The sequence below is a fragment of the Aythya marila genome, assembly GCF_965140915.1.
Source record: "Aythya marila genome assembly, chromosome: 6".
NCBI classification, from domain to species: domain Eukaryota; kingdom Metazoa; phylum Chordata; class Aves; order Anseriformes; family Anatidae; genus Aythya; species Aythya marila.
In genome coordinates this window covers 19,018,236-19,042,508 of record NC_139047.1, presented here as the reverse complement: position 1 = coordinate 19,042,508, position 24,273 = coordinate 19,018,236, and the positions used below count along the sequence as shown (strand labels likewise).

Here is a 24,273-nt window from a genome sequence, read left to right as displayed (position 1 = left end):
CATATGATGTCATACACTCGTGACAATACCTGTGATATTACTGTAACAACGATCCCAGTAAGGTTGGTTCTGCTTTTTTCAATCTCACAGTGCAAATTTGAATAAGGTCACTGTTGGTATACCTGGTACCAATACAGTCTCTAAAGCCTCTGTGTTACATTTCTCCTGACATTTCTTCTGTCTTGTTTATTAAAAATTAGGTAAGCGCTGAATTAAATTAGTAGTGAACAGATTTGCTAAAGAGAAAATAAATCCTCACTCTTTAAATGGTACATTCTTAATGAAAACTTTTTAACGCTGCATCTACTCTGTACCAAAGTCCTCCAGTGATTTTTGGAGAAAAAACTTGAAACCCACCCCGTAATTTGATCTTACTATAATCCATGGAGGTGTTTGTTATTTCTTTTAGTGGTTTTTAGATTTCACCAGATATGTATACTATTTCTGCGCACCTTACATATGATTAATTACTGTGTCTTCCACATCTGCTTTCTAGACTCTTGTCATCCACAGAGCACTGGTAAGCAGTTGCAGGGTAGAGAAAATTCAAAACCTCTGGGAGATAAATGTTTGACAATCCCTTACAATTTATATATGCAGAGTGGACTACATTATGCTTTTCTGGGAGTATTTCTTTGGTTCTGTGATTTACAGCATGTGCTAGGTATTTTTTACTAAAGAGTACTATAGATGTTTTTGTCATTTTTCAGTTACATGTTTTGATTTATACTCTCAATACAGAGTCGAATGTAATTAATTTTATAAATTCTACTGTGAAGGTTTTTGAAAGAGGTAAGATACAACCAATAAAAATTAGGAATTTATGAAAGTTATTTAAAGGCTCTTTCAGTGCTCAAAAACATAGTGGTTATTATTATTATTATTATTATTTTAACTTCCCAACTCTAGGGCTGAGAAGAAACGAATGTCCTTTAGAACATTCAGAATACCCCTTGCGAGGCTGAGGGGGTTCTTGTTAGGATTAGGGTTTTTTCCCTTCTCAAGCTTTTCACATATCATTCCATTTTCCCCGTCAGACCAGCATATTTTAATACAGATTCTTTTTAAAGAGAAAAATGGTTAATCATCACTTTACTGAGTTAATTGTGTAGAGCTTGTGCAGACTTTAAGTCTGGAATGCAAAGGGAACTTTAGTAAGAGATGTTGTTATAGTAGTTAATGGTGCTGTTTGAATGCTCTTCAGTGATTGTTTCCACAGTTCACCATTAAGAGTTGGAGAGGAGATAAATTGAACTGTTTGTTTGCAATCAGTTTATCTAAGCTAAAACCACCAACACTAAAATGTCTTGACCATAATCTGATAGTTAACACATAGCATTATTCTGAAGTTTTCCATGTCTAAGCATATTTTGATGTCTTCAACCTTAACTCTGCATGTCCTAGCTTTGCAATTGTTCATCTGGGGATAAATTCAACTTTTAAAAAACTTTCTTTTATTAAGTACAATTAATCCCACTCTAATGTATGTTTTGCACAAGAATATTATTAACGTCCATGCAGGATAGTTTGTAGAGCATTATAAGAACCACTGGTTAAGAAATAGAAAATTTCAGAGTTTCATCGGCTGAGAAATCAGTTCTTCTGAGGGGAAAATACTTCTCTCTTACTGCTATTGGGAATGTGATTAGTGAAATGTTTTTAGGAAACGTAGTTGAATATTTCATTTTTAGAGAATTTTCAAGCAGGATGGATAACTCAAAAAATAATGTGTTTTTGCACAAATATGTCACTTCAGGATTTATCGTCTTTATTTCAAAACAAGTGAAACCATATAGTTCTTAAAATAGTAGTACCGGTTACATGGAAACATTACAGTTTCTTAATTATGACTAGAGTAATTTTTTTCTATAATCACTGAGATACTCTTACTGTTAGTGTGAGTAACCATGTGCATCAAAAGAAGAAAATCCTACCAACTTTATCCTTTGCTCATGTTCACCAGTATGTCTCCTATCTCATGCAAAGTTGTTTGTAAGAGTCTTTATGGCTATTACTATATTTAAATGTAGCAAAACAGTGCTAAGATCCCATTTAGATGGTACTTTAAACACTGGGCACAGAATTACTTCAACCTGCAGCCCGTTTAGCAAGCTGCCTCGGGAGTAAGACTATCATTTCATCTCTATATTAAGTTTTTCTTTCAGCCTTGCATTTATTTCCAAAACAGGGTGTAAAATTTTTTCTTCATCTTGAATTCAAAATACTTCAAGGTAGATTTCACAGTGTATGTCCTTCAAGAGTATTTTTGTGCATTTAGGACATAATATGAATGTCTGAATATAAATCTAGTGTCAGTTACGATTAAATTACCTGTATTTGTCTGGAAATACTAGATTGCACATTACTCCTTTGTTAAGACCTTCTGTGTTGATGTAACACCACATGAAGGACTAGAAACTTTATTTATTTTTTATTTTTTTGAATAGACATAAAAACATGGGCTTAACCTAAAAGATCACTACAGTGTTCTGGACCACGGTATTTTCTATTGGAAGAACAAAAGCAAATATGGAAATAAAAAAGTAGAATTGTGAAACTTTCATCCCATGTGGAAGTGAATAATATTTATAGCCTTACCTTTCTACAGTTAAGGATCTGATTTCTTCTGTTGGTGAAATGATGTAAACAGAGGTCACTCTCTGTAATCTCAGTACAGTGGATTTACATAAGTATGACAGAAATGTAATTAGGCCACTAAATAAAAATGAACACAGTTGTAGTTGCACTCAGAGGTTTGGGTGCACGCACAGACATTTTCACTACCATTTCACCATGTATAATATTTTAAAACTTTCACCAGATACGTTAAGGTAAAACATTTTACCTTCCTCCAAAATATTGAATATGGTCTATTGCCATACAGAGATCTTAGATTCGGGAGAATAGTTGGTTGACCCTATATGGCATGTGGTATGTTGTGATACAGTTAATATATACAGTGAGCACATAAGGTCAAGTTACATGTACGTTTGTAGTTGGTGATTTAATCACGAAAACAGACAATGTGTAGAAAACAAAGCATTTGCTTATCATTGATAAAACAGTAAGATTTAAAAATTACGGGGTTTTCCTTGACTATTTTATTGAATCAGTGCTATACAAAAATTGTTCAATGGTGTTAAACTACAATATGTCTTAAAATATGTATGAACAAGCAGAAACCTGATATGAGCATTGATGTGAATCATCCTTCCTTCTAAGAAAGGAAAGGAACTGTTTAAGTTCCGCATATGTATAAATGACAAGGCTATCTGAACTAGCTTTTGAATCAAAAAGCAATTCACAATCGGCACAACTTCCCTGACGTACCTGCCAAGTATGTGCTGAAATTGCACACTATTGCAATTTGTTTGGGGCATGTGTATTTTAAATCAGAGTTTTATTAGTGTAACTTGGAATGTTTGTGTTGTGAAAACAGGCATCTATAAATTGAGTAAGAAAGTAGAAGAAATATGCTTTTTTTCTTTTAAATCCACCACATTTCTCTATACCTGCTAAATGCCATGACTGTTAGTATTTTGAAGGACTTGGGTAAAGAATTTGCAATATCATCTTATTGAGAAAATTACTGCATTAAAAACCTTGACTTGGTAATACATAATCTCCTATCATTATTCAGAGTGGGCAATGTTTCCACTTGGTGAATATCTATGTCTCTGGTCCAGGACTGATTCCAGTGCTTCTTCCTTCAGACATCATTTTGTTCCCCTTTGATCTTTATTGACTTTTAGTGGTTCTTTTTTCTTTCTTGTGACAACTGGAGCTAATCTCTAGAGATTAACTGGAGCTAATATTTGAAAATCATATTCTCCTGATAAAAAAAAAAAAAAGTCTTGCCTTAAAAGTCGATTTCCATTCTTTATAATTGCTTCTCCGTATTTTCTTCAGTATGAGGTAGGATTTTTTCTCGCCTCTATGTGGCTGCAGAGGAATCTGTCTCTGAGGTTCACTGGTCAGATTCTTCTCTTTATGGAACAGATGATGGTTCTTCCCCATGCTAATAATTAGAATAACAGTTTGCTGAACCTGTCAATTCCTTTCAGACACAAAGTAAATAGAGAAGTTTCTGCAGAAGTGTAACTAAATAAAGACCAAGAAGACACATGGTGGTTCATAAATGAGAGATGAGGTGGCAGTTGCTACCATTTAATTGTGTACTTGTGGCAAAATAACCTTAAATTTTTAACCTAACTGCCCATGGTCTTGCTGTTACGTAGCAATTGTCTGCAATAGTTACTTAAATACTAAAAAACATCCTTCATGAATACATGGTGGCTTTACGGGCAGGGCTTGTTGCAGTCATTCCTCATGTCTGTTCAGTTCAAACATGTTTACATCCCTTTTTCATTAACTATTTGCACCATAATTTTATTTCACATAATTGTTAGGGGCTGTTCATTTCATGTGAACAAGGGAACATGAACAAAACAAAAGTCAATGTTGTTTACCATGGACCTGAACTGAAGGCCACTAAAGTTCATTGTAATCATTCCATTAATTGTTTGTCCCAATCAAACAGAAAAAAGACACGATGCCTAATGACTTGCATAACCACAGAAATCCTTCTGCATATTAAAAATTACTACATTCATATGAAGAGGAGTTCACTTTTTTTTCCTTAAAATAGCTGCTAGTTTTGTTTAACCATCAGCGTTGATAAAAATCCTAGTTGATACGGTAGCAATGCCAGTTGTTTTAATTATGCATAAACATGACCTCTTCTGGAGGTATGAAACACAGGTGAGTATTCAGGCAGTCTGAGCACCCTGCATTCCGTAAATTAAGATTGATATGAGAGTTGTTTATTTTTTCGCACACAGTAGCAGCCTCTCAGCATCAATATTCAGTCATTATCACTAATATAGACTGTGTACTACCCACCCTACCGGCACTAGCCTTTTCTCTTCACAGACTGAATATCTGCAGTCGTTCTATTAGTCATACTGAAAATGGAAATTACCTAGCTGCCATTGATGGAGGTGATCTTGTTACAAGCTCAAGAATCCTCAAACTTCTTAGGTGGATAACCTCTGTTTCCAAAAGTATGCCAAGGCCACTTACATTTCTTTGTGAAAAATGACCAATGCAAGTAACTAACATACTGAAAGATTCTATTGATGGGATACCCTTTTTTGGTATTTCTCATAAAAAACGGACCTCAGGTCATGAATCTTTGGTGTCTTCCTCCTTCTTGGGTATTAGTATTTGACTTTTTCTCCCACTAAGAAATCTATAAAGGTCCACTGAATACCAGGTAGTACCTGCTTGTTCAGCAGAACTTGCAGTTTTGCAAGTGTTGCTTGCATATGGAACTGTGCAGAAGTATGCCACTCTGTAGATGGTGTGCTTATTTTACACACGTTATGTAAAATGTTTTATTTTGCCATCCTTTTCTTTACTCTGATTTCAATTACTTTTCATTTTCTCTGTTGTTCTTTCACTCATCTGAAAAATTCAGAGCAACCTTGGATATTTCCTGTGTTGCACTGGTTTGTGAAAGACCTTTATAGATACCCCAGATGGGGATCTCTACAATGCAGCAGATTCTTGTCACCACCGTAGAAACACGTATTTCCCTTTGTCATGTATATTTTCAAATATAAGTCCAGGACAGCTGATTTATGAAAAGAATACTGAGTATAAGTAATTTGCCCCATGAGTTCTGGAGATACAGCTTTGTGCTAGAGAAGAACAGTGTAAGTATGTGTTTATTGTTGAGTCTTTCTTTGTCATTTGGCTTTGCAGGTATTACTACCTTGCTTTCAAGGCACATGAGACTCCCCTTGGTAGCAGAGAAAACTGTCTAGCCATTTTGGAGAAATCTAAACTAGAAAACTGGATTCTTGGGAAAACCAAGGTAGAACGTGCTAACATTTTATCAACAATAGTGTCCTTTTAGCGCAAAACATGTCTAATAGTGGTTTGCCAAGTACTGCATAAATGAAGAGAAGAGCAAAGAATTTGTTCCATTAAGTTAGCCTCCCAGGTTACAGTGGTGCCCTCCCAAGCTAGCTGAGTTCATGCTACAAGAGGAAAGGTGCGCTGGGTACCTCCCCAAAGTGCGCTCTGCACGTGGCTGCCTTGGTAAGGACAGCACATCTGTCAGTGCCTGCTGTGGTAGTGTCCCCCTGAAGTTCCTCCTGCTATTAATCATGGCATGACTGAAACTTCATGCTCCGGCCCATCCTGTGGGCCTGGTTAGTACATTATCTGTGGAGTTTCAGGTGAGATTTTCTGGCTCTTTGATAAAAGAGCCTTTGATCATGGTTTAAAATGTGGTGGCTGACTTCTGTGAAAATAAAGTTATGTTGTATCCTGAGTTGTTTTATGGTGCACAAAGGAAAAACAAGGAGAGATTTCCTGCTTAAGACCCAGATAAAGTGTGTATAACTACTCATAGGATTTGCCTTCTGAAGTGGAATATTGTTAGACAATTTTGTCTAAAAACAAAGATACTACAGGATTTATCCTTCCACTATCAAGAAAGGCTGTATTTCAAAATTGTGGGTATATGAAAACATCCCTGTGACCAATTTACATTGTAAAGGGGTAAATACATTGTTGTTTTTGCAATGGGGTAATTATAAGCAGTTCAGTAACAAAGTTCCACAAACACACTGAGAGCAAATATTTAATTCACAAGATTGCTCTATCAGGAACTGGCATTTCACAAGTTTTCCCAGCAACAGTGCCCTAAAATAGGCTGACCTAAGATTAATGAAAAAGCAAAATACAATAGGTTATGCTACTACCTGTATCTAATATTGAATTTGTTGTTCCATTTCAGGTTTTTCTAAAGTATTACCACATAGAACAGTTAAATTTGTTCCTGCGAGAAGTTATAGGGAGAGTGGTGGTCATGCAAGCCTATATCAAGGGATGGCTGGGAGCAAGGAGGTACAAGAAAGTCAAAGAGAAAAGAGAAAATAGTGCTGTTACCATACAGTCAGGTAAATGTTCACATTCCCTATTTCATTGAGTATGTTGGCATTTCAAGCTGTTAAATTGTATGCACATTATTTATTCATATGTAATAGTTTATTATGAAATCAAAATAACCAGGGTTACATTTCTCTCCAGCTAATTGATGCAAATATTACTGATTTACTTCTAAGGTGTCATCTTAGCATTCAGTAATGTCTTAATTTAAATATCCTAGTATTTTGGATGTGATACCTGTGCACAAATGGAAAATATTGTTAGGTGTGTCTACACTAGCATGCAGCATATAGATGAAATGCAGTATCTTGGCCCCCTCTCTCTTTTCCCTCTCTCCTTCCTCATGTGTACCAGACTTACAGATAACATAAGTCATGGGGTGTGCATAAAAAACTGATTTCCAGTAATCTAGCAGGCTTCCTTATATTGAATCTGGGGAGCTGTGTGAGAAGGAGAGTTCTTGTGCTGACTGATGATGCACAATTATCATGGACCTTTGCCTTTTGGATTAGGACATCAGTGAGCACATGGTGACGATTAAAATTTGGACGAGTGAAGTGGTGTTTGAAGTTGCAAGGATGTGAATACTGCAGTCATGAACCCAGAGTTCAACATGTGGGTGGGTGGGGAAGAGGTACTGGGAGTGGGGGCTGGAGTGGTTGTGGCAGAAGGGATGAAAGTTTCAGCACATCTCTGACTGTAGACTCTGTAGCACTTCCTTAAATAAATGTAATTTCCAGCACATGGTTTTGTATTTTTAGCCTGGAGAGGATATGAAGCTCGCAGGAAGTACAAGGAAATAAGGAACAGAAGAACTGATGCTGCTATACATATTCAAGCAGGTAATTAAAACATTATTTCAGTTGCCAACACCTATTTTGCTGTGGGTGATTTCATGTGTCAGTGTTTATAGGCAAGAGAAATACACACAACCCAAACAAAAGCTGTCAAAAACATTATTTCTGATCATTTGTTCTTCTGTATCAAATGACGTAGGTGACAGTTAGGATACTTCGGGATTTTTCTGAGTACCTTTCTGCAATCAAAATGTACAAATTAAAAGCTGTTGAGTTAATTTTCTAAGATTCTTCTTAGCACAATCAGTATGATTCAAGCATGTGTAGAGCTGGTATAAAGCACTGGATTTTTTTGACTGAAAGTGTGGATTGGAAGCACTGGACCTGCATTTCTCTGTCTTTGTATCAAACTCTGGTCCTGGCAGGTTGCCAAGTTTCCCTTTCAACTGCTTGCTGAGTTTGCCAGCTTTGGCCAGTCTTTGACTCTTTTCCAGACTCCTATGCAGCCATATCAATATGAATTTGAATAACTTTAAAGAGATTATTGGAGGAACAGGCCCATAGGGCTGTGTAGGTCTCTAGTAGAGAGCAGGGTACCATATGGCACAGAAATCAGAGAACCAGTGCTGTGAACTCAATGGTGTTTTCACATGCTGCCAGTGTGAAGCAGCCTCCATATGATGCAGTGTAATACACCTTCCTTGTCCAACCCCAGGTGAAAGACTGTAGCTGATCAGAAAAGAGTTGTAGCAAATGTGTTTCCAAATAAACCAAGGCACCACCTTTATTCTACCAGCTGCCTCTGCTATAATTCCTTAAGCTGTCACCTCTCTACTCTATATCATATAGCCTGAAGTCAGTCTGAAAAGTAAGAGTTATAAATATTCTTTTACTTTATTCTGTTGTCAAGCCATTTCCAGTAAATCCAACTTTTTTTTTCTTTTACCTAAATTTTCTACTCTGAAAATAAGTATCAGTGTGACTTTCAGCAGACAGTAGAATACCCATCTAGTTACAGAAAGGAACAGATTAACATTAGGATAAAGTAGTAATTTACAGCTTTGTGTGCATACAGTTATGTATAATCGTAAACTATAGCTCTAGGGTCAAATGCAGAGTATTCTATTCAATGGAGAACTGTTACGGAGAAATGTTAAGGAGAAATGTTTTCTTCCTATTACAGCAAGCACTGAGGGACTGCATAAGCATTCTTTCCCCTTCATCCTCTCCTTTGTGTTGTCATTTATTGTATTCATGATACCACAGAGACCAGATCTTAAAATACCACATGCAACTGTTTTTTGGAGTATTTGCAACATTTACACTTGGCCATACCTGAGCTATGATTTCCTGACTTTTATGATAGCCTTTTGCTATAGAAAGGAAAGTGAAACAGTTGACCCTTCACTTTCCCGCTATTAGCAGTATTTAAGATGAGAGTTAACTCAGATTCCCTTGGCAGCTGCTGTGTAGCAGTATCACTTGGAAGCTGTAGGGGACATTCTGCCTTAGAGTTTTATCCAGCCAGATTTCTTAGGCATGTAGGAGATTCATGCTTATTACTAACTCTTTAGAGAAAGCAAATGATCTATTCTGCTGTTTGCACACATGGAAGAGATTCAGAGCTGTGTTTCTTCCTGTCATCTCTGAGACATTGTGTTGAACACGGCAGAGGCAGTGGGAGGGTATGCACACCCTTGCATTTGGACAGTTCTGTCCTTTTCAGCCCTCTGGACCTAACGCTGGAGGAATGCTGTTAGCACTCTTCCCGCCACCACACACACTGTTCCTTTGTAACCTGGCACTTGACAGTTTCAGTGACCAGTCTGGGTGAATGAGCATTAGGACTATAGGGTTAAGAGTGACACAGCGTACCTCTGTTTGTATTAATTACACTGGCTGCTCCTCCTAGCTTTGGCACTGCACTCAATGAGGTACAATAACAATAATCCTCAACACATTTCTGTCTGCCTTTGGAAACCTCTATCTAGGACCTCTTTTTTGAAATTTCTTCTTGTGCACATTTGTTCTTCTCTATATGCTAATCATTTTGTGTTTAAAATCAAAGCTCATGCTTGCTAATGGTGGCTGTCTTCCAGGTTTTAAAATACAATGGTAATCTTTCTCTTGTTTATGTTACACTGCTCTAGTGCCTTGTGACATGGAGACAATAGCAAGTCCAAATCTCTCCCTTCCCTGCACATCTTATAATGTAAATGTATATTTCAAGGCAGCTTTTCAATGTGGTCACCTTTGCTTTTTTTTTTTTTTTTTTTTTTTAAATGAGCACTTTTGGGCAATGAGATTTATTGTTTGCATTTGTCATCCAGACATTAGCAAAACCGTATAATTAAAATATATGTACTTCCCTCTCCTTTCCCCACCCCCATCTTCAAGCGGGCCTTGAAATTTAGGAAGCATTTGGCTTACATGTTTCTACAGAACAGCGCATATTGAAATTTGTTTTCCTTTCATCTCTTTCCCAATAAAAGCAGCCGCTCGGCTTATCCCTTTAGCTTCCTCAGAACTTCCTTTCAGAATTCCCGATCTATTACAGCACATTCACATACCAGAAACAAGATGCCTTTTCATGCTGTCAACCTTTTTCATCTGAAATGTAAATTAATTCTTGCTGGTACGCTTTGACAGAGATCAAAGTAGGGGTATTAACCTTATTGGGCCTTCTCTTCATCAGAATCAGTTCCAAAGACTGCAAGGGTAGTGTTAGGAGGCCAGTCTTCACTGTTATCTATGGCCCTCCTCCAGGCAGTCCTCTGTCTACAAGTCAGCATTTCAAAGGCGCTGATTTCTTTTGTAAATGACCTTATCATTACTTTAAACTGTGTGAAAAATGATTTGCCTGAATAATTCTTGCAGGATTATCCTGCTCATTTTAATTGTGGGGGGACTTCATTCAGATTCCAGGATATTGTTTAAGTGGTTTTGACAGCAAGTGATCATAGCCTGATATAAAGGAGGAACACAGCTCCTGATTGGAAACCTCTTGACTTGTTCAGATTGTTCATTTCTTGCAAGTCAGTCTTTGAGGTAAGCTGCATTTGCATTTTAAAAATAAACAGATGCCTTTCAAATACATGAGCTGGTGGTCTGGAGATCTCTGTGGGCCCAGCAGTTCGCTATCCATTGATGAAATGTTGGAAGAAAAAACAAACTTACCAAAAAAAAAAAAAACAACCCTCACAATATACATGAGGTTATATTTCCTAAGTGTATAATATTACACAAAAAAGTCATTATTTCAGAGGAGAGAAAACACCCTTACTAGGACATAAAATATTTGTGAATTTAAATGAGGTGGGGAAGAAAAAGCTGCCCTACTTCAGCATATCTACCTTACAAGTTCTCAGAATGCACAGATCTTATTAGATGCATGGCTAAAATGGTGCACAGGGTACATAAGACCTTTCCCACTCCTTCCTGTCATGCTTTTCCAAACTGTGAAGTTTAGAAGATGCCAATTTTTTTAACTTAGAGAGGAATTGTGAAGAATGATTTTGTGTAGTATTTGCATTAGCAATACTTTGTACTTCTGTATAAGTATTTATTTGTAATTGGGATTTGTATTGTTTTGATTTTCATCTACATAAAAAGAAAAAGATTTTGTTAAAATAAATTATTTTTTAAAACTATGTTGCCAGATTCACAGCTGGTTCAAATCAGTGTATATCCACTGAATCATCTGACTGAAATGTTGCTCCACTGATTTGCCTCACATGGGAGTCTCATTTAACATTTCTTTGTATTAGAATAATACGTTAATTAGAATAAAAACAACGACAACAACAAAAAAAGAAACACCAAACAACAACAACAACAAACAGATAATAGAATTATAAAAGTACATTATCTAGTTATGATAGCATGTATTTCTATGCGGAGTGACTGTTGTCCTGAAAGACTTAAGGAAGGATTTTAATCTGTTTATTTCATTTGTGAGCTGACATTGCCAAAATGCCAAATGAGTGGTGCATGCGATTCACTTAGATCTGAGGTGACATCACTGAATTCATTTTAATTAGGCCCACTTTAGCCATCTGGAATATACTGTGCAACTCTGGTCAGGACTGAGTTTAACTATGCTTCCAGAGGTGAAAGGCAAATGACTAATCCATTGAGCCACCATCTCCTCCTCCAACACGTGCTCACACACTCACCATATGTCACATTGTATTGGAAAATTCTTTATCAAGAGCTAAAGATTTGGGTGCTTTTTTTTTTTAATCTTTTCTTTCTCTCTCTCCCCCATCCCCCTTAAAAAATGTTATAGATGTTCAGAAAGAAACCAGATGAAGTATCCCTTTGCATTGCTTCCTTTATGCAACTTCTGCTGTGCAGCGTTGTTTGCATAGATCTTATGTGAGCTTCTGGCAAAATTTACTCCATTACAAGAAAAAAAAAAAAGAGAGAGGGCTTCCGAATGACTGTAATACACTATTTCATATCTATAATAAATGTTAGTTTTTAATAAAAGTGTTACCTTTGGGTTTTTCATCAGCAAAGTTTAATGTTGACTTCAATAGCAGAAAAGGAGGTATTTCTTGAACAGTTTTTTTTTTCTGTCAATATGTACGTGTGTCTGCATGTATTCAGCTAATACTGTTGTAAAGATCTATGAACTGTGTAAAACATTCCAAAAATTTCTAAGATCTATGAACTGCTCAGCTCTGGTGAGGCCGCACCTCGAGTACTGTGTTCAGTTTTGGGCCCCTCGCTACAAGAAGGACATGGAGGTGCTTGAGCGGGTGCAGAGAAGGGCGACGAAGCTGGTGAGGGGCCTGGAGAACAAGTCCTACGAGGAGCGGCTGAGGGAGCTGGGCTTGTTCAGCCTGGAGAAGAGGAGGCTCAGGGGCGACCTTATCGCTCTCTACAGGTACCTCAAGGGAGGCTGTAGCGAGGTGGGGGTTGGCCTGTTCTCCCACATGCCTGGTGACAGGACGAGGGGGAATGGGCTTAAGTTGAGCCAGGGGAGTTTTAGGTTAGATGTTAGGAAGAACTTCTTCACTGAAAGGGTTGTGAGGCACTGGAACAGGCTGCCCAGGGAAGTGGTGGAGTCACCATCCCTGGAAGTCTTCAAAAGACGTTTAGATGTAGAGCTTAGGGAAATGGTTTAGTGGGGACTGTTAGCGTTAGGTTGGAGGTTGGACTCGATGACCTTGAGGTCTCTTCCAACCTAGGAAATTCTGTGATTCTGTGAAAATGTTCCAAAAATTTCTAAGCACTTCATAAATATATCTAAAAATACATCTATTTTTAATTGTTCCTGAAAATAACAAGCACTAAGTAACAGATCCAATTTTACTGTTTTATGTCATCCATTTTCTTCCTTTCTAATAACATTCTCAGTTTAAGAACCACTGAAGAAATGTATGTGTTTGTCTTACTGGTAGCTGAACTGACTGATTGTATTACCTTGATTTCACATACAGGTCAAACCAGAAGGGTTTGTGCAAGCTGCACAGCTTTGGTTATCTTTACTTCTCCATCTCCTTGTGTATACTAGCTTAGGACATCCAGTCATTCTTTACTTCTAGAATATACCCCTCTCTGAGATAGGCTCTGTGTGGATATATGCATTTCTTTTTAGTTCTCTCTCCTGTTACTGAGATTGAGAGGAGACCATTCTTACAGGATTTCGTGCCCTTGATAAAATCAGGAAGGGGACAAGAGGCCTTGGAAAACCTATTCCTTTCCCTTGCTGATATTTACAAACAGCTTCAGAGTCATCTGCACTTCATTTTTTTTGGCCAAGTCTCAAGACAGAACTTTTTAGTGTAATGCAGAGTAATTAAAACTCATATGTCCAAGTGATGATGTACAGTAGTGACACCAGCTTTGATGGTGGCCTTGGCGAGTCTTCCTCTTCTTGGTACCCTGATTGCTAACACTTGTATGTGAGAACTTGTGACTGGCTTTCTTGTAATGCTTCCACCAAAGAACATAAGATGTGAGGTTTTTTGTTGTTGTTGTTGTTGTTGTTGTTGTTTGTTTTTGTTTTTGTTTTGTTTTTGTTTTTTGTTTTGTTTTGTTTTTGTTTTTTTTCTCCCTGCTACTAAAAATGCATCATCCAAGATCCATCCAGCGTGATAGGTGAAAGAGGGGAAGCATTCATGGAACTCTCTTTTACTGTTCAGTAAAATTAATTTGGCATGAAGTGAAGAATCTGATTCATGGACTCCAAATCCTCTCAGATGTTGGTAGTTAAGCTGCTGAATGCTCTTTTATCTAGGCAAATTAAGAAAGTCATATGCTGTTTGTAGCAAATGAACTTCTGATTACAAACTATGATGACACCTTCCATTCAGCAAACCTGAGCTTTCAGTTCCAAAGTTTTTCTTACACATTATCTCAGGTAATAATATAGCTTAAAAATGTGTCTGTGTAGAAAATGCCTATTTAACATGATTTCTTACAACTGAAAATGAATCCCTCTACTATTTTAAAATACTGCTTCATCTCTTTTCTTCGTAATTCTTGCATAGACCTTATTGTTTAGCTTTGATCTTTCTACATTGTGCTTCACCGTTAAGTCTGTAAGAATATATTTCCTATGGGAATCACAGGGAAAATGCCTGGACTTTTGCTATCTGGAATTGTGTAACTTTGCATGTAATGTATATGCCTTAGTACTTAGATCTTAGAATAAAGGTTTTTAACTGCAGAACACTAAACTTCAGACTTCCAGAGGTAAATATGTTCTTGGTTTACTACCCGCTGAAGCTGATAGAAAACTTCATGTGAGAACTGGTCGGTAGAAAAAGTAAAAATGCATGTCCTAAGTTGTGGCACATAAACTCTTTAACACTGAATGACTAATTAGAATGCTAAAATTTAGCTCCATTCCTCTGTTACTTTGAGTTTAGATCCTGTCATCATTGGCTATGTAAAGATTAGGGTTAAAGATACAGTTGCTGTAAAGTTTGGAATATAGAATGCATAAGGTGAAAATGAGGTGACAGCTGGTAATCATTCTTCTTCAATGATGCAGTGATTGTTCATGGAGCACTAGCAACATGAGTCTGCTAATTTCACACTCTTTGAGCCAAGTGCTTAGTGTCAAAACCAGCACCAGTCAGTAATGCAAATTGCTGTGATGGAGCAGCTTCCCAGCCTCTCAGACTCCCCCAGTAGAATTCTCTGCATATGAATTTACTTTGAAACGTTATAGATCCAGTTAATAAATGCTGAAAAGATGCAGTCCTACGTATTCTTGATGAACTTTTTGAGGGAGAGATGTTTGTTTATTCTGCTACTTCAGTTATCCCATGAGTCGAAGGGAAAGTAGGAAAAATACAGCCATTTACCTGTATGATTCAAGGTACTCTAGAAGAACATTAGAAACCAGCTTGTGGAAAGGTTAAGTTGAAGAGGAGTTGGTACTGAAAATATTTATGGAAACAAAAGTCAGAATAAAAATTACATTTACAAAATGAGATAAAGCAGTTTATATGCAGTGAATGAAGGAAAAGCCAAAATGGATTTCACTGTCATTAATAAGTTTCTGGTGGGGGAAAAAAAAAAAAAAAAAAAAAAAAAAAAAAAAAAAAAAAACACAACATGGCAGGTATTGGGGTTGATTTTATATACACACACAAAACATCTAAAAGTTAAGAAATTACTAGGAAGAAAACTGAAGTTTATCTTACTAGTTCATTTATTTCGGTGCTTCTTTATCTTTCCAGTAGTCCACAGACTGACTGCTACTCAGCATGTTTCAGCTGCAGAGAGATGGCTGCTGGCCAGTTGTCTTTGCTGCCAACATCAGAGTAGGCTCCTTGTCTGGTCAGTGGGGGATAGTTAAGGATTGGAAGCCTGATCACATGGGGCAAGTGAGTGCTTGGCTCATCTCTGCCAGATAGGCAGACTTTTCCAGTCTGATTATTAAGGGCGGAAAGTTCCTCAGCCTCGTGATACCTGAGCTCTGTATTCAGTACAACACCTCAGCAGGCCTGGCTTCTGTTGTGTCTTCTGTAAAGTGCATGGTTATTTATTTTAGTAACCTCTCATTAAAAGGCAATTTTTGCTGCTTCTCATCCTGGAAACATCAGTAGCAGTGAAAAGCTTAGATTGTTATGGTGCATTTTATACTATAGCTTGAACCATTCAGATGGTTTTATTTTCTTATATTGCACAAGTAAGTGAAACAATGCAGGTTTTTGTGGAGGTAGTGGCTGGGAAGAAGGCTGTTAACACTATCCAGGAATTAAAATAGAAAAGAGGGGATCAGTTACAGCCTTTCCTAAAGGAAAGAGCAGATGTGATCAGGGTAGCTTTATTTTTTTTCCTCCATTACCTTTTTATTATGAAAAAAAAAAAAAAAGGCTAAATTTATGAGTCATTAAATGAAAGGAAAAGAAGAACAGTTATCCCTTAATTTGGTAATAAGCATGAGATTCCAAATTCTACTTTTTTTTTTTCTCAGTTACGTAAGTAATGGTTCTGTTTTCATAAAATAACAGGCACGAGATACAGGAAAAACTTCATCTTCTGTCGTCTTCTCTGTTCTCAATTTATTCTTTATTATAGTCTCTATTCTACCTCTTGCTTTCCCTGTGTAATCTAGATTGTTATCTTGATGCTGATCCTACATGAGGTGGTCCTGCACTCTATTTCTGTGTCTATCCCGCATCCCGCTGTAATATTTAACCCTAGATTCTAGACACTCCAATAATAAGGATGGTTTAGTGGGGACTGTTAGCGTTAGGTCAGAGGTTGGACTCGATGATCTTGAGGTCTCTTCCAACCTAGTAATTCTGTGATTCTGTGATCTATTGCTCTTCTTTTGGTAATTGTTCCACAAACTGACCCTGTGTTTTTGCATGCATTTAGTGTGCTTAAAAGTTTTTCCTGGACTTTTTCCCCTCCTCAAAATCATCATATTTCCTAACTTTATTTCCAATTTTCCTTTACATATTGTTTCACAGTTTCTAAGTTGCAGTCATGCTGTGCTAATAAGCAGCTCCTCTCCTTCCCAACTGTCAGCCTTCTTGTACTGCAACTTCTTGTTGTATTGCAATTTCTCTTAAACTATGGCATTGATGCCGCATTTAGTTTCTGTTTTTCAGCCCTTTCTTCCCTTTCATCAGGATAGTTCTACTTAAAATAATGGTTAATATGAACCCTAAAATAATTAAAATTTTAAAATTTACAGTTTTAATTGTACATTGCAATGCTTTTTAAAGTCTTTTGTCATAAGTACAGCATATACCACTACTTCTGGTTCATGCTGGAGGTTTACTACTAACTACTCACAGATGTCAAGAATTCCAGTGAATTCACATTAGATAAAGCTAATGATGTAATTAAATTATTTAGGTACCCAAACCCAGAGACACTCCATGGAAATAAAGAGTGTAGATATCTTCAAAATGTTATTCATTGCCCTTTTCTTTGTCATTTCATTTCACTGCATGCTTGCTACTTCGTTTAGTATTTCTAGTATTCTTAATTAATGGTATAAAGTCCAATCTATGTAGATATTTTCCCCCCAGAATCATTTGTATGAGAGGCATTTCAAATATTTTGTAATGGTTATGGTTCACTGAGAAGTAGAAGTTGTTATAATTTCTTCTAGTTTTAACTGAATGCATCTCCCTCTGGCTCCCCACCCCTCTACAATAAAAGTGGATGAAACTTTTCATTCTGTAAAATTCCAAGCAGCTCAAATCATAGGAGTGGTGATTAGAGAAGGTGTTTTGAGAATTATTTTCTACTGCATGTTTAAATACATTCCTATTTAAATTAGGCATGTTCTCCTTCCAGTACCCCTATTCCTTCCCGGGGCTGTGCCAAATGGTTACTATAATAGTGAGAGCAAAGCCCTGTATAATTTCAAACTGTTGCAAATACTGCAAACACTGAAGCACCCCTGTGAGGTGCTGAGTGCTCTTTCTGCCCACTGGTTCAGTAAAAGTTGAAGGCATTCAGCTCTGAACTGTATGTAGAGCCAGGTGCCAGTCTGTGTTCCAAGCTCTGCAGAGTTTTCCTCTGATGCATAACTATGTTTTTCAGCTTTCAGGGGATATATTGTTCGTAAAAACTACTCAAGACTGAGAAACAGCACTGGCTGTGCAGCAGATCCTCAGCATACGAGCAGCTGCTCTACCTCTGATTTTGGCTGTGAAGAGCACTGGTGAGTTGAATCCTTTGTTGTCTGGTATCTACAGAAATCATTTTCCACACAATAAAATCTGAAAGGAGCAGGCATGCCATCATGATTCAGCTGGCACTTGGGGAACTTGCCATTTTCTGAAGATGAGCACCTGTAGGTTAATCAGCCCCCCTACCAGCTTAGTTATCTCAGTGTTCTCCAAGAAAGTGAAGTTAGATTTATTTGCAGTTTGTCCTGGGTTGCTGTCCTGTTTCTATGGAGTTCTCAGAAGTACACAGAATACCTCTGACTGCAGACAGACTTGTAAGTGCTCAGCATTTCAGAACTAATTGCAGCACATTCCTAAATTCTCAGGAATTGAAAGGTACCTTTTTGCGTCTGTAAACCTTCTTGCAGACCTGCAGTGAGATAGGGAAAAGAGCTGTAAAAAGCAGTTGGCCGAGTCACTGGCAGAAAGCCTAAGCTTAACCATGGTGCCTTCCTCTTTGTAGAGGAAGGATATTTTAACTCTTCTTACCAAGGGAGTCACTCCAGACAAATGTTGCCCTGCTCCTTCTTGGGTAGAAGAGGGAACTGCTAAATCTTTAGCTCTTGTCAAAGTCTCTCTCTCCAACAGTGGTCTAGGGAAGATGGTTGCATTTGTTGGTGAAATCCCTTTGATTAGCAGGTTTCAGTGACTAAGAGTTATGAGATCTCTCCTTCTGTGGGATAGGCATCAGGAAATCTCAGTGCTTCTTCTAGTTCTTTTTTCTGTTATTTTATATCATTTCTATACAGCATAAAAAGGCAGGTTCTGTTACACGTCTTCCAAGTTCTCTGAGGAAATCAGTAACTTATATTACAGTAGACTGTAATTATTCCATTGAGAAAGTTTTATTGTTTTATTTTGTTTTCTAAATTACCACTAACTTCTCTGAAATGGTATTTCTGCTTTCTTTTTGTATTTTCAGAACATTGAGTTATGTTAACTTCCATGTGAACTTTGGTTGATTTAGATTGAATAATGTCTGCTAAATGCTTTGGTGCATTAAATGATTTTGTTCAGGTGTAACCACCTGCATCCTTCCAGGTTAATAATGTTCCAGAGTTTCTCTCCCTTGCAGTAGTGTGATTTCAGTTAAAAAATAAAAAATAAATAAATGTTCAGGCAGGTGGACAAGGACAAAAAAAATACATAAGTACAGTTTTTTGGTAATGTTATTCAGTGAAAAGAATGAGTATGCTGCGATTTACTGTTGTGGCTTTGTCCTTGGGTTTCCTCACTGCTTACTGGAATAATGAGTTTTGTAATTCCAATTTTCTTTCATGTGTGCAGCTGCCTCTCTCTGTTAAGTACTTAAGAGAGGTGATCTTGTGATCTCCTTAGAACTACTGATGATTATTACATCAATACATCAATATTGATTACATAAATATTTGTTCTGCAACCTGCAATAACGGTATAAAGCAAGAGCTAATAATATATTACCAGTTCTTTTGGGCACCCCAAATTCCTATTATTTACAATGTAGTTAAACATTTTGTCTTTTTAGTATTCTAGTTTTCACACAAACTTGTTTGAAGGCAGACGACCTCTTTAAACTTCTATTTCATCTGTTTTGTATGCAGTTAGCCAGGAATGGTTTTCTTCCCTTTCTACATTAGACTGTTTCTGGGATTCCTCATTGCATTCCAGACGAATGTATTTTTCTGGATTAGCTAAATTTTGATTAAGTGTACATCCCTTGAGGCAAGTGAACTTTTTATAGTCAGTAGCTGTTGAGGTGAATTTGGGCTCTATGAAGATACAGACTTCTAAAGGTATTCAGTCAGTGAACTTATATTGAAATCAATGTCTAAATACCCTTAAATATTTAGCTTGAAGGTGACCATGTAAAATACATTGGCCATTCAGTTCGTGCACTCGCTTCTGATTGCTGTACATAATCAGACAGGTAATAAAACCTTCTTTTGCCTGGAATTGCTTAACTGCCACTACTGCTGATAGATCTAAGTTTAAAACCCAACAAATTTTGCAGTTCGTTTCCCTAATCCTGTAAATTTATCTGTGATGGCCTCAGGTTCCAGTGATTTCAGTGAGACTTGAAACTGCTGAGCATTTCACAGGTGATGTTCAGAATCCTAGGACTAAACCTTATAACTTACTTCCCATAAAAAGACTCGCTTCTACAGGTAGCTGTTAGGGGCTGTTGTGTTTTAAGCGTATGGCTGTTCAGTCCTACAAGAAACTTGTAGGAAACAGGAAGGCTGATGAATAATAGCACAGATGTTTAACACAGTAGCTTGTAATCTTTCCCTAGAGAAGGCAGCCTCACTGTGGCTTCACATACCATTGAATTGAAATGTATAATAATAAAATATTCTTTTGCATTTCTTTTCCTGTAAGGAGTTTTGGAAAGTGAAGAATAAGCTGTAAAGTACTCAGGATCAGAAAGAAAACTTACATACAGATTTCTTCTGTTTTATGCACAGGAATATAGCAATACATCTAAACATACAACAAACAACCTGCTTCAAAGGTCTGATTATTGTAATGTATATTAAAGTATGAACAAAAATACATGGGCATGACAGTTTAGGTATTTGGAAAGTTAAAGGCAGAGTGTTTATCAGTGATTCTCTGTTCTTCAGAAAGTATGTATCAGTTAAGTTCCAGAATCAACCTATTTCTGACTGGTGGCCTGACTGATGAAGTAGAGTCTGATTACTGAATTTGTATCACTACCAAGTTAGTGATGGTTATAAGATTTTAGGAGGACTGGATTAGAATTAGAAGCAGTTTCATGGGCTATAATGAATGTCAAACTGAATGTTAGTCAGTGATGGCATGCTGCTCCAATAGTAGTAGCAATTAGAATACATACTACATCACCTGTGCATCAGAACATTTTCTCACCACTTTCAAGATCTCAGTTAATGCTGTATATTAGACTCTGTACTTCAAGAAAATGAGGACATCCCTTGGCAACACAAATGATCCCAGCTGCATAAAATATTGTCTAAAAGGGGAGATTATAAGGGAGATGGAAGACTAAGGGTACATGTGGTAACATTTCTCTAGTCATGAGAAGCTGATGTAAAGAGGAATGGAACAAATTGTTCTCCACTGAGATTCAGGTGAGCTTGCATTGCAGTGAAGGAGAGCTAAGTTAAAACTAAAAAATTCTCGTTAATGGTAAGATGAGTTAAGCCTTGTGTAGGTTACCTGGAAAGTTTTGACATCCCCATCACTGTAGCTTTTAAAAAAATAAGTTTAGACAAGCTTATAAAAAAAAAATAAAAAGAAAAAGAAAAACAAAGTGTATCTGCTTTTTCTCTGAAAATGGATTTGTTTTATATGACTTTCCAAAATTCTTTTTATTATTCCTAAACACACTGTGACTTCCTGAAATGTAACATCTCTGTGCCAATGGGTTTGTAATTACAAGCCAACCACCACTTTTATAGCATCTTAACACTAGCAGCTATTGCTGCATCAGTGTAAGAAATAAGTATACAAATTGTTCTAGAGGAGTTCTCCTTGACTTGGAACAGCATTGTTGCCATGCCTTGAAAATGAACATCAGGTGGGGGAGAGAAACCCTCAGATGAATGCCATCAGGTCCTGGTGATTTAAAGCTTATGTCTTCTTCACATTTCTCCATAATTTCCTGCTTGGATAATTTCAGTTTCTGTCAAGACTGCACTGTGATTTCTTGTAGAAGTCATCTCTTGAATAGGAATTTTAATTTTGTTCCACAGCAAAAGCCGATATAAAAGCATTCTGCTTTCCTTTAATTGCTTCACTTTCCTACTTGTAATCACAGCAAACATTGAGGTGATTGCTTGTGATGGAAATAATTCAGAGAAACCCATTGCACTTGATTCTGCTGACTTATCAGCTTCTAACTACTGGGCAGTTCAAAACTTTGAATAGTTACTCGTGACTTATAAAGGTGTAAGTGGAAATAGAATTTGGGCAGAATTTTTTAGTGTAATTTTTTTTTTTTTCTCCCTCCTCATCCCTCTAGAAATTTGCATCTGTTTGGGAATATGTTATTCCTGCAAAATAAGCTTTATTCTTTTAGTGGAATATCTGGGAGTATTTGTAACATTTTCAAAAGCATTTAAATGAGAAAAGTCCAAATTGCATTGACTTCTGAGTAGAGTTATACTTGCAATGGTCAGAGTGACACCAAAAACACGTCTATCTTTTTCAGTGTAAATTAGTCTGCTCTAGTGTTTTATGCAGCTATGATTTGACTACTTTCAAAGGACAGTGTCACTATACACTATACAGATGTGTAGACAGACCCTAGGAATCAGTGTTTCTCCTTTTGTCAACGTGTCTTGCTAATTCAGTGATTTATATAGTCTGTACATGAAGACTGAGGTGTTAGAGCTAAGTAGCTGAACATTCAGCAGCAAATTTCTGTTTTGCCTGACTGAAACCAGGTATGTGAACCTAGATCTCTTGTGTTCTTTCCAGGTAAGCTCACTGAATCTCATCTCCATGACCTAAACCCTGTTTTCCTGCACATGTGGAAAGTAAAACTTTTTGGAAATGATAGAAAAAGCAGTTTTGTCAAAGATACCCGTACCTCAAAATCAACCTCAGATTCCACATTTGAAAACGTTAGCCCCCATCACTGATTGGCTCGTGAGCTAGCTGCTGCTGAGCTGCCTCCCTGTTTATGTTTCGTTTTCGTAGGCATATAATACCAGACAGATTGTCACAAGAGCTCAGAGCCAGATCTCAAGGTGCTCAGCATCTGCAGATGATGTCATGTTTTCAGAAGCATTCCCTGTCAGTTTGACATCTGAAATGATGCCTGTCTTGCAGTAGTTGCCTGTCTTTTAGTAGTGTTGCTTCATTTCCTTTTGGGTGTTTTGTTTTGTTGGGGACAATTTCCCACCAGCTCAAGCCCAGGACTGTTCCTCACGTGTACATGACTTATGGTAATGAATTCCTGATTAATGGTAAAATGTTTTAGAAAATCATTAGCAATGAATTAGCATTCCTGAGCACCCCTGAAGGTTCTCTGTTCTGGAATTTGTCACGCAGAAACGTAGAGTTACCTGTCAAGTTTTCTGTTTGTTTGTTTGAGTAAAAGCTAGTAAGCATCAAATGCAAACTTCTATCAGCAACAACAGATTTTGTAGGAGGATGGAATTTATTGTGCCATATGCTGCCTAACTTACAATTGTTCTAGTCAGAAACATGGTGCCATTGGATTCTGACAGAGAATCAAGGTCCTAAGGGCTTCAGAATTCCAGAGGCTGGTTTTTGTTAGCTTAAGGAGTACAGAAGGCAGGTTGCTGACCTGTACCTTCATGCTTTAAGCATTTGGACAACGTTCTAGCCCTGACAAAGTGTTGGCAAAACCATACTAAATTCTAGATTCTTTATAGAACGTATAGATTAGTTCAAGCTGCAGATTTAGATCCAGATCCAAAACACTCAAAATCTGAATATTAAATTTAGATCATGATTCATTCCTTTTTGGCATGGTGGTCCATTTACAACATAGTGATCCAACAGCAGATTTTCATTTAGACATCCTCTGTAGCAGTATTTGAGGATTATTCATGATTTTTATTTCATACTAGGTTTATTTTCTGCATTGGCGGGGGGAGCGAGGGTTTATGAATCATCTCAGCAAATGCTTGAGTAATTTTAGGCAAGTTGTCTAAGTAATCCTGTTATATAGTTATCTAAACAATATATATACAAGAGAAATATCAAAAAAGAACTTTATGGACAATGTGGTACATGCTGAAATGCAAGGTTGAATGTAATCCTAGACATCTCTTGTACTTTCCTTTTTACGGGAAAGTTTTTACAGAAGTATCTTTTGATACTTCTGGTATCTTTTTGATTCTACAGAATATCTACTACTACAGAATATCTTTTTTACAGAAGTATCTCAGAACAAAATTAGAAAGCTTTTTTTAAACAGATTCCTCAATCTTCTTTAGGAAAACACCATAAAATATAAATTAAGTTCGGACATTATGTTTCTCTTTGCTTTCTTAGTGTCAAAGAATAAAGGGGAAGAAAAATCCCCCAAACCTAACAAGCAAATCCAAACTTCATTCATAAAATTCCAGAAAAGTTGGTTGCTTACTGTGCTCATGAATGCTTCCTTTTGTTTCCACACCCCAAGATAGCTTATTGATGACAATGATACTGTCTTTATTATTGTGATCAGTTTTTAGCAAATCAAGTCAGCCCCTTGAGCTTTCCCAACACCTTCAGATAAAGTTAACCTAAGAGCTTAAACTCTATTGTAATATAAGGCTTGAAATATTTTAGCAAACTGGATACCCTAGAAAAAATATATCATCTAATACATATGCATGGTGATATACAGTTGTCAAATCCAATAGGTAACAGTCTGGAATGTT

The 24,273-nt window shown here is 37.0% G+C and overlaps 1 protein-coding gene across 1 annotated transcript in view; it reads left to right on the top strand.

Annotated features, from left to right (window-relative positions):
* MYO3B (myosin IIIB) overlaps positions 1-24,273 on the top strand; it is a gene marked incomplete at both ends in the record, with an annotated part of 190,770 nt that overhangs the window by 124,287 nt on the left and 42,210 nt on the right. The window contains 4 exons of the mRNA XM_082763227.1: positions 5,767-5,878; positions 6,809-6,971; positions 7,722-7,802; positions 17,787-17,907. Of these exons, the coding sequence (XP_082619353.1) occupies positions 5,767-5,878; positions 6,809-6,971; positions 7,722-7,802; positions 17,787-17,907 (477 nt within the window). The remainder of the gene's footprint in view (positions 1-5,766; positions 5,879-6,808; positions 6,972-7,721; positions 7,803-17,786; positions 17,908-24,273) is intronic.